Raw genomic sequence first — 10,772 nt, forward strand, 5'->3', positions numbered from 1 at the left:
TTTGCATTCCTTTCTCTACAATGGGTTTAAACATATTGGTGTGGTAGCAAATGCCAACTACCAACCCTGTATACAAGGATCTGTGTACTTCTTTTTAAATTGGGTCTGGTCATGCGATTCAGCTCCCCCCTAAGGGAGCACTCCCTCCTTTGCCCTGCAGCAGCCTCTTACTGATACAGAGGAGAGCAGGAGAAGCTGGATCACATGACAAGACTAAAATAGGTCAGCACACTTTTTTATACAGTCAGGGTAGGTAGGATAGGATGGGGGGTTTTAATGCAGAACTAAACTTATTTATTTAACCGCTTCCCAAAACAGTTACCGTCAAGGCATGTTATGATACCTGTCATTTGCTTGTGTTGTCAACAAACTGTCTGGGCCAAATGGTGTCATAGCTGATCACATGTGAAGCACCATGGCAACTGCAGATCACACAGAGGCCAAAATATCAGCTACCTTGGCTGTAAAGGATGGTAGAGGGTTTAGTTCCACATGAAGAATAGTTAGAATTAGCCTTTTCTTTCACTTTAGGACACAGAATCACAACAAGTATGAGGAACAGATAGCTTGCCATTTTGATCTTGAGGCTAGTCTTAAGCAATGCTGCTTACTACAGTATACAGGGCTGACAAGCAGAACATAAATTGGGCCTGTATAGAGCACAGAAAAAGCGAGAGTTTATATTTACAAAGTTGTAAAGTACCTCTGGCTATATTCTTAAGCGCAAACACGATCACAAATATTTAAGCGTTTTCTTCAAATTTTACATCACATGCAGGGCAAAATTTAAACAAACTAAAAAACAAAACACGTCCTGCACAAGGTAGATGTTTAAAGAAAACAAAGGTTTTCCCCAAAGCAATTGTATCTTGTTACTGCAAAGCAAAATAAGATCCATTTCACAAGTAGAGTGCTGCAAAAAATAGATTTGCTTGGGGCATACATATAAATAAGTAGCCATTTCGTAGATTAACTTCCTTGGTAATAAAGCAATTTAGGAATGAACACTGATGAATAACAGCATATTGAAAGATGACCAGTAAAGAGTAAAGCTGAGTGTACACAGTTTTTCGTTCAAGCAGCAGGTTGAACGAAAAAAAAAAAAAATAAATGACATATCGCTGCATCAACGCAGGGGATGTCGATACAGTGAGCATTCCCACTAAGACATTGTATTCTGACAGGGCAACTTGACACCTGCCACCAGGATACACTGATCAGCCATTGGCTGTGAGCAAAGATCAAATGCTGAATTTCCAGCATTACCATTCAATAGAAGCCAATTGTTGGATTGGCTTCTGTAGAACAGACGCCTGTAGACACGGACCAAATATCAGCCGGTTCCTGCTGAACCTACCAGTTTTCAGCCTGTGTGTACCGGGCTTAATTGGTGTGTTTTTGTGTTGTCTGTTTTCTAGTTCCCTAAATGAAATAGGTTAAAACATTAAATCTATATTTTATTGAAAATGCAAAGAGCACAACCCAAGGCAAGTGACTAAGGTTCAGCACACTAGGAAAGAACACCTGTTTCACTGATTTTTGCATTTATAGGAAAGCGTTACATGACAAAACTGACTTTAGAAAACTAAGCCTATATTAGTGTTACCCTCCTTTAAAAGGCCAAATAATCATAAATAATTTAAGTGAACTCTAAAGAGACACAACAGAATTACTTCTTGCAGTAGCAGTGATTGATCTCACAAACAATTAAAAACATTTGCACTTAGTAAACACATATTTAACAGTTATAGATGTTCATGTGATAGACAGTCTTAAGCTAAAACCTGGTACACACTGCAAGTTATTTGTTAAAGAAAAAAATGACAGATCGCCGTACCAACACAAGCGATGTTGGTGCAGTGATCTCCCCCGCTGTGCTATTGTATTCTGACAGAGGGATTCCCCCCCCCCCCCCCCCCCCCATATAGAAAATTCTGATCAGCTGTGAGCTCTGTTGAATGCTGTTTTTCCAGCATGGCTCTTGTCAAACAAACTACTGTACACACTGACCGAGAAAGTTGTCTGGTTCCTGCCTAAGCGGACAATTTTCAGACAGTGGGTACCCCAGCTTCAAGCTTAGTGTTTATATGTATGGCTGTTTTCTGGTGCTGTGAAAGTTAACCGCAATGGCAGTTTTGATAAAAAGTTGCACCACCAGCCTTTCTGCCTTCTCCACCATTCACAGAACACATTATACTAAGCTTGCTCAATGCATCACGTTCTGTGAATGAAGAAATAGCATCTGAAGGACAGGATCTCCTCTGCACAAGCACAGGATGCAATGCATTGTGGGTGTGTAGTAAAACAAGCAATATGAGTGACGGAAAGAGCAGATGGGCAGTGCAACTGCCATTATCTTTTGAAGCACTGGAGGACAGCCACTCAAGGCAATATCCAGTACCTGTAAAGAACACACCACATGAACGATTTTTAGCAGACGCAGCCAACCTGCAGGTAATATGATATACACCACTGCACATGCCTAATGTTTACTGGATCCCCAAAAAAAGGTAAACTTCAGTTTTAATAGTCTCTTAGTTTTAATTTTGGGAGCTATGTTTAATGGAAATCTGTTGTACACTGCTTAGTGCTCTCCTTGTCTGACAAATATATTCAATGGGATTACAGAATAGAACAATTACATCATGTGGTATGCCTTCCTACCTTACCTTATCCTTCATGTTCTACAAAGCTACCATAAAGGAGAAAACTGCATCATACCAACAAAGAACTTTTAAAGAAAACCTGACACAATATTGGGACAGCATTGCTGACTTGTTTTGTAAAGTAGTCTTCCTTAACCTTGCTTCCTTAAATTGTGATCCACCAGTCTGCAACAAGCATACTGAATCATTAGGCCACATGATACAACTGTATTTGACAATAATAAAAAGTTACATTCCCAAAGATCTAAAATTAGCCATGGACTTATTTACCTTTTCAGAATAAGCCATCAATTAAAAAAAAAAACACAGTCCAACCAAATAATGAAAAGGAGCCTAAAGCAACACCTGCTGGCTCAAAAGTAGAATAACCCCTGATCTAACCCTAAAAGGTAAACCCTAACACAATGCCTGCACCCCCCGCAATCTTAACCCAATACTAAGTTAACACCTTGAAGTGGAATTGAACTTCTGTTTAAAAAACAAAACAAAAAAAAACAAAAACAACAACACCACACAAACAACTTTGATGGCAAGCACAAATCTTACCCATCTTTCAACAAAGCTTTTATGAATATACAGAAAGCCACGCAATCCTGTGGTTGCTGGGAGCTAGGATATGCATCAGGAGTTACGTTATCCTGGGCCAGCCATTTAGGATGGTTGAAGATGCCGAACCCAGAAGGCAACTAGGCAAATATATCAGCAGCAGGGACGGAGAGACAAGGGACATTGTTGCTGTTCTATAGCTGAAATGTAGAACTTTGGCAGGTAAACTGATGTGCAAATATGTACAGCATAGAATACAAATAAATTAGAGTTTAATTCTGCTTTAATCCTCTCACACAAAGAAAGTAACCTCTTAAGACCAGCCTAAAAAACAAGTCTGTAGCTTAACTTTAATATTACCCTATGAAGCCTGTAAAAAACCTGCCAAAGCTAGGTCCCTGCAATAGAAGAGCTCCGATACTTCTCCCCCCCCCCCCCCCCTCTCCGAGGGCCATATTTCTCATCTTTCAGTGCTGCGGCTTCAGGTCATTCTTACAATCCCTGAAACAGAGACTAAAAGATTTGATATCAAATCGCATAATAAAAATGACAGCCCCAAAGTGATCATCTTCAAAAACAAGTCAGAAATGGCAGCTCCCATTTTTATTGTTATTTTACTTTTGCATCAGGTCAACTTTTCAAAGCTGGAAAGTTAAATTTAGTGCTTTGGATTGCATTTTAGACTACTAGTATCTACTAATGAGGAAAATATAACCTTATCTAATGGAGCTTTAGTGTGTACGTAGGTTGGCCTGGTATGTCTTGAACAATATTTCATGCCAGAATAAAACATGTAAACATCTATTCCTACATGCAGTTAGATGTCCTTGTGTTTAGTTTGAGTAGCTAAACAATCTGATTGTGGGATGGCAGTAAGAAAAAGGAACTGATTACACTTAAAGAAATATGCACAAGTGGGAATTTGCTTGCTGTAACAGCAGTTTTTCGAACACTGAAAATACAGAGCTGTTAGCTGAAGACACATTCACTCTACACATGGGAAATGTTGCAAAAGTTGTACTTTCTTTTTTTTTGTTTAATTTTGGTTGAAGAAAGCTTAAAGATAAAGATTTACTGCATAAACAAAAATTTCCATGGGTGAGAGGAATTAAAATACTGCAGCCATTTGTGAAATGTATTGAATCTGCAATACTATATAACAGTGGTCATCAACCCTGTCCGCAGGGCCCACTAACAGGCCAGATTTGATGTATTACCTTGGGGAGATGCAGACTAGAATACTGCAATCACTGAGCAACCTGTGATGTATTTCAGTTATCTTGCAAACCTGGCCTATTAGTGGGCCCTGAGGACAGGGTTGATGACCACTGCTATATAGATTCCAAAAGCCTTAAAAGGTGGGTAACTGTTTTATAGCCACCTGCGGTGTTATCACTCCATCATGCTTTCACTGGATACAACTTAATCCCTAGAAACATCATATGGGATGAATAGTATTATAAAAACAAGCTGAATTTAACAGTCTGGATCAAAAGCTACTAATCAACCAATGAAAACTGATCCCAAGTCTGGAGAGGTGCATATGTGCCTAATCGCCTGCCAGCGGGCATCTGCCTTCACGCAATTTGCCATTTTAAGCATAAAAGTTAATAAATTAATGATAAATGAACAAGGAAACCACAGGGCAATACATTTTTTTGGGGGGGGGGGGGGGGGGTCCAGAACCAACTTAATCACAATGCAAGTTATAAACACGTAGACATGGAGAGATCACCCCAAACCAGTCCGATTTTCTTTATAAGTTTTATGTAAAAAGCAAATGCACTGATACAAAAGTGCAATATCAGATACTGTTGTATGTACAATAAAACAGTACAATATTGAAAATAATTAAAAAAAAAAAAAAAAAAAAAACATGCAGGAATAAAGTTCCCAGAAATGAGGTGTTTTGCAAATTGCACCCCTTTCGAAATAGTTTTTTTATGTTTTTGTTATTTTTTTTTCTACATTTCTACCCAAAACCCTTGATTTCAGTCATAGAATTCAGCACCATGGTGCCGAGAAGTGCAAATATTTTTTTTTAGATCCTCCATGTACTTTTATCAAATGAGCAGCCATTTTTAGCTTTTTTTTTAAGATTTTGTTTTCTTTTTGAGATTTTTTTTTTTTCGTGTTGGAAAACTTCATGATCCATTTTCGTGGCTAGCTGGAAAAAAATAAACAAAATAAAAGGAAACAAGTCAGTTTAAATGTTTATAAGCTTCTGGGAGGAATATGAACAAGTTTGTTGATCTTTAATTCTGTTGCGGCACATTAAAGTTTTAAGTCCGGCCACAATAGCTATCTGCACAGGTCTGTTTCTCGCTTGTGCTTGCGTTTCTTGCTGTGGTAGTGCTGGTGCTGTGCTTTGCCGCTTTGTATGTGCCGGCTTGGCACAGATGTGCCTTGGCTTGTGTGTGGTGGTGTCTGGAAACTTTTGCTGGACGAGGTGGAACGGAAAAGTCTAGTAGTGCCATGCTGAAAAAGAAATGGAACATAGGTTGTTTAGTTGTGAGTCAATTAAACTATAACAAGGTTTATAATCTTAATGTGATCAGACTAGAAAAAGTAAATTTCATCACGCAGTGATTTAAATATACTAACACATGAAAAAGCTCAGACTGAGGGAGAAGAAGCTCAAGATGTCAATCAGCTGTGCTGCAGTGCAAATGCTGATAGGGGAAAGCAGCTCATTAATGTGCTACTTTTCCTTCCACAGAACAGTCACACGCTTAGTAAGGGAAACGATCTGAAATGCACAACTGTAGCAATTAAGAATCCAGTCTAGTTTCTTGCCAGACAGGACTGAGCTGTGTGGCAGGGCTGTGTAAATTTCATAACTGGACAAAAATATATATCCTTTAGCAGGCATTTTATCTGTGGGTTTTTTCTGGGGTTCAGCTGTACACCTGGCTTTGTTTAGTCAGCTGACGCAAGTTATACCATTACCCGAGTTGATCTATCTAGCAGGCAAAACTTTACATAATGCCAACTGGTTTAAGATATATTTGTAATTCAGTAAACAATCTGTATAAAACATGAAAGCTGCCAGTGCTGGGCTACCAAGAATGCCTGGCTCTCTGTGGCTACCAAGAACGTCTGGGTGTCTATGGCCTCAATACCTCTGAGTCACAGATGAGGAAAAATTATGCAGAAAGCAAAATCAGAGCAAAGATAAAACCGCTCGAAAAAAATTTCCATGTGTTAATGAGGAAGAAAACCCTGATGGGTTTTACTTCCTCTTTATTTCCACGCAAAGGTAAAGCATAATGGGCTACTAAGCATCGCACAGTAGCCCATTATGTATCACTTACCTGAAACCGAAGCCTGCGATGTCACCGCTGTCCCCACTAGCAGCGAGCGTTCATCTTCATCCCTCCGGGGCCGCAAACTCCGGCTCTGTGACTGGCCGGAGTCACCAGTCACGGCATGACCCCTTTAGAAACTGCATGATCTGACCTTTCTAAAGTGTGCATGCGCCGTAGACATTGGTGGGTGGTACACAGGGTGTACAACCACTTTAAAATCCGCACTGTGCCTGGAAAATGACAACACCACCCCTTTGCCATCACAAGGGGATCATCAAAGCCCACTCTATGTGATAGCATTGGTAGATGACAGGTGCTCTTTATGGATAGCAGGGATCCATTACACTGCTAGTGAGCCCCCTGCAGCAGGTCAAACAATGGACTGTGTTTGATCGACTGTGTGTCTGGCATCTTAGCCGGGAGTTTGACACCTCTGAACCTGGAAAGTCAGAGCTGAGCACTTCTGGGTTGATAAGCGACACTTTTGAAAGACATTGTAGGTTACAGAGAATGATGGTCCTAGAATTAATGTTCTCACTCAAAGCTTTGAAGCAAAAGCTCACAAATAGCACAATCTGTTCACATATGAGTGCATTTGCCTTTGCATGTGTGTGCAGGTGCCCAGGGTGCCTTTTTTTAACCACTTACCGACCGCCCCATAGCAGATATATTGCTACTGGACGGCTGTTCTGTGCAGAATCACTTAAATAGTCATGGTCAGAAATATTGGTACCCCTGCATTTCTCTCAGATAGTGCACCACTTTGCCCAGAAAATTGTTACAATCACAAATGTTTAGGCATTCGTGTTTCTTTTGTTTGCATTGGTAAAAACACAAAAAAAGCCAAATCCAACACATTCCACGCAAAACTGCAAAAATGGACTGAACAAAATGATTGGCACCCTCAATATAATATAATATCTGGTAGCACACCCCTTGGAAAAAATAACTGAAATCAATTGCTTAATATAACCATCAATGCGCGTTTCTTACACCTCTCTACTGAAATTTTGGACCACTCTTTCGCCAACTGCTCCAGGTCGCTCAGGTTGAAAGGGTCCCTATTCCCAACTGCTGATTTGAGATCCCTCCACAAGTGCTCTATGGGATTTAAATCTCGACTCATTACTGGCCAGTTCAGTACTCTCCAGCGCTTTGTCTTAAACCATATATGGGTGCTTTTTGACATGTTCGTTGGGTCATTGTCCTGCTTGAAGACCCATTACCTCTGATGAAGAACCAACTTTGTGACATTGGACCCTACATTGCACCCAAAACATCAGTGAACCTCCATGTTTGACTGTATTCTTTTCTTTAACCACCTAACTCCTGCCCGCCATCATATGACGTGACGGACTTTGAGCGGGTATATCTGAATGATGCCTGTAGCTACAGACATTCAAATATTGCCGTTTTCAGCCGGCGATTCCCTACACCATAAGAACGGCTGTTACACCGCTTGACTGTTCTTACGGAAGGCGAGAGGGGACATCCCCCCCTCCTGCTGCTTCTACCGACTCACCGCTACGATCGGTGAGTCGACAGAGGATCCGCCGGCCCCGGATGTTGATCATAGAGATTTCCGGCGGACCAGATGGTCGCCGGAGTCTCTATGATCGTCGGAGGCCGGGTGCGATGTTATGACGTCCCGCCCGGCCTCTGCATTCAAAAAACAGTGCCGCTTCAGCTGGAAAGCGGTGATCTTTTTTTTTTTTTAATTATTTCAGGCTTCCCAGCCTAGTGGTGAGATGTGGGGTTATTGACCCCATATCTTACTATAAAGAGGACCCGTCATGTCCTATTCCTTTTACAAGGGATGTTTACATTCCTTGTAATAGGAATAAAAGTGATCAATTTATTATTTTTTTTTCAAAAAAAGTGTCACAATAAAAAAAAAGAAAGAATAATTAACAATAAAAAAAAAAAAAGTTTTTAAAGCGCCCCTGTCCCCGTGTGCTCGCACGCAGAAGCAAACGCATATGCAAGTCCCGCCCACATAAGAAAACGTTGTTCAAATCATACATGTGAGGCATCGACGCGAACGTTGGAGCGAGAGCAATAATTTTGTCCCTAGACCTCCTCTAACTCAAAACATGTAACCAGTAAAAAAATTTCAAGCGTCATCTATGGGGATTTTTAAGTACCGAACTTTGGCGCTATTCCACGAGCGTGTGCAATTCTGAAGCGTGACATTTTAGGTATCTATTTACTCGGCGTAACTTCATCTTTCACAATATGCAAAAATATTGGGCTAACTTTACGGTTTTGTTTTTTTTAAAGCACAAAGCTGTTTCTTTCCCAAAAAAAAAAAAAAAAAAAAAAGCGTTAGAAAAATTTCTGCGCAAATACCGTGCGAGATAAAAAGTTGCAACAACCACCATTGTATTCTCTAGGGTCTTTGATTAAAAAAAAAACATTTGGGGGTTCTATGTAATTTTCTAGCAAAAAAATGATCATTTTTACATGTAGGAGAGAAATGTCAGAATTGGCCTGGTAGGCAAGTGGTTAAAGGCCGGATTTCTTTTTCTGAAAACAGTAGAATGATGGGCTTTCTTTGTTTTGTCTGTCCACAGCACATTCTCCCAAAAGGATTTCGGCTTCCTCAGGTGAGTTTTGACAAACGCCAATTTGGCTTTTTGATGTTTTTGTGCTAGCAGTGCTGTCTGTCCTCCTTGGTCTGCTATAGGAGTGCAACGGATCAAAAACCTCACGGATCGGACTGTTCCTCGGATCAGAGTCACGGATCAGACCATTTTTCGGATCAGCAAAAAAGACAAGACAAATCTTGTTACACCCACCAGAGTTTTAGATTTCAGTTATTTTCCACACAAAACGGAGCTTATATGCTTAACCACTTAAGGACCAGCCTCGTTTTGGAATTTAGGTGTTTACATGTTTAAAACAGTTTTTTTTTTGCTAGAAAATTACTTATTACATAGTTACATAGTAGGTGAGGTTGAAAAAAGACCATCAAGTCCAACCTATGTGTGTGATTATGTGTCAGTATTACATTACATATCCCTGTATATTGCGGTCATTCAGGTGATTATCTAATAGTTTCTTGAAGCTATCAATGCTCCCCGCTGAGACCACCGCCTGTGGAAGGGAATTCCACATCCTTGCCGCTCTTACAGTAAAGAACCCTCTACGTAGTTTAAGGTTAAACCTCTTTTCTTCTAATTGTAATGAGTGGCCACGAGTCTTATTAAACTCTCTTCTGCGAAAAAGTTTTATCCCTATTGTGGGGTCACCAGTACAGCATTTGTAAATTGAAATCATATCCCCTCTCAAGCGTCTCTTCTCCAGAGAGAATAAGTTCAGTGCTCGCAACCTTTCCTCATAACTAAGATCCTCCAGACCCTTTATTAGCTTTGTTGCCCTTCTTTGTACTCGCTCCATTTCCAGTACGTCCCTCCTGAGGACTGGTGCCCAGAACTGGACAGCATACTCCAGGTGCGGCCGGACCAGAGTATTGTAGAGCGGAAGAATTATCGTTTTATCTCTGCAGTTGATCCCCCTTTTAATGCATGCCAATATTCTGTTTGCTTTATTAGCAGCAGCTTGGCATTGCATGCCATTGCTGAGCCTATCATCCAGTAGGACCCCCAGGTCCTTTTCCATCCTAGATTCCCCCAGAGGTTCTCCCCCCAGTGTATATATTGCATTCATATTTTTGCCACCCAAATGCATTATTTTACATTTTTCTACATTGAACCTCATTTGCCATGTAGTTGCCCACCCCATTAATTTGTTCAGATCTTTTTGCAGGATTTCCACATCCTGCGGAGAAGTTATTGCCCTGCTTAGCTTAGTATGTCTGCAAATACAGAGATTGAACTGTTTATCCCATCCTCCAGGTCGTTTATGAACAAATTAAATAGGATTGGTCCCAGGACAGAACCCTGGGGAACCCCACTACCCACCCCTGACCATTCTGAGTACTCCCCATTTATCACCACCCTCTGAACACGCCCTTGTAGCCAGTTTTCAATCCATGTACTCACCCTATGGTCCATGCCAACGCACCTTATTTTGTACAGTAAACGTTTATGGGGAACTGTGTCAAATGCTTTCGCAAAATCCAGATACACCACGTCTACGGGCCTTCCTTTATCTAGATGGCAACTCACCTCCTCATAGAAGGTTAATAGATTGGTTTGGCAAGAACGATTCTTCATGAATCCATGCTGATTACTGCTAATGATATCATTCTTATTACTAAAATCTTGTATATAGTCCCTTATCATCCCCT

The 10,772-nt window shown here is 40.6% G+C and overlaps 1 protein-coding gene across 3 annotated transcripts in view; it reads right to left on the reverse strand.

Moving 5' to 3' along the window:
• Nucleotides 1–1,911: 1,911 nt before the first annotated feature.
• TENT4B (terminal nucleotidyltransferase 4B) overlaps nt 1,912–10,772 on the reverse strand; it is a 187,474-nt gene continuing 178,613 nt past the window's right edge. For 2 of the 3 annotated variants that reach the window (XM_073604996.1, XM_073604993.1), the window contains one exon: nt 1,912–5,690. In XM_073604996.1, coding sequence (XP_073461097.1) covers nt 5,514–5,690 — 177 coding nt within the window. In that variant the 3' untranslated portion in view covers nt 1,912–5,513. The remainder of the gene's footprint in view (nt 5,691–10,772) is intronic. The other variant, XM_073604994.1, reaches the window with a different exon arrangement.

The sequence above is a fragment of the Aquarana catesbeiana genome, linkage group LG11, assembly GCF_042186555.1.
Source record: "Aquarana catesbeiana isolate 2022-GZ linkage group LG11, ASM4218655v1, whole genome shotgun sequence".
In the NCBI taxonomy this organism is placed as follows: Eukaryota; Metazoa; Chordata; class Amphibia; order Anura; family Ranidae; genus Aquarana; species Aquarana catesbeiana.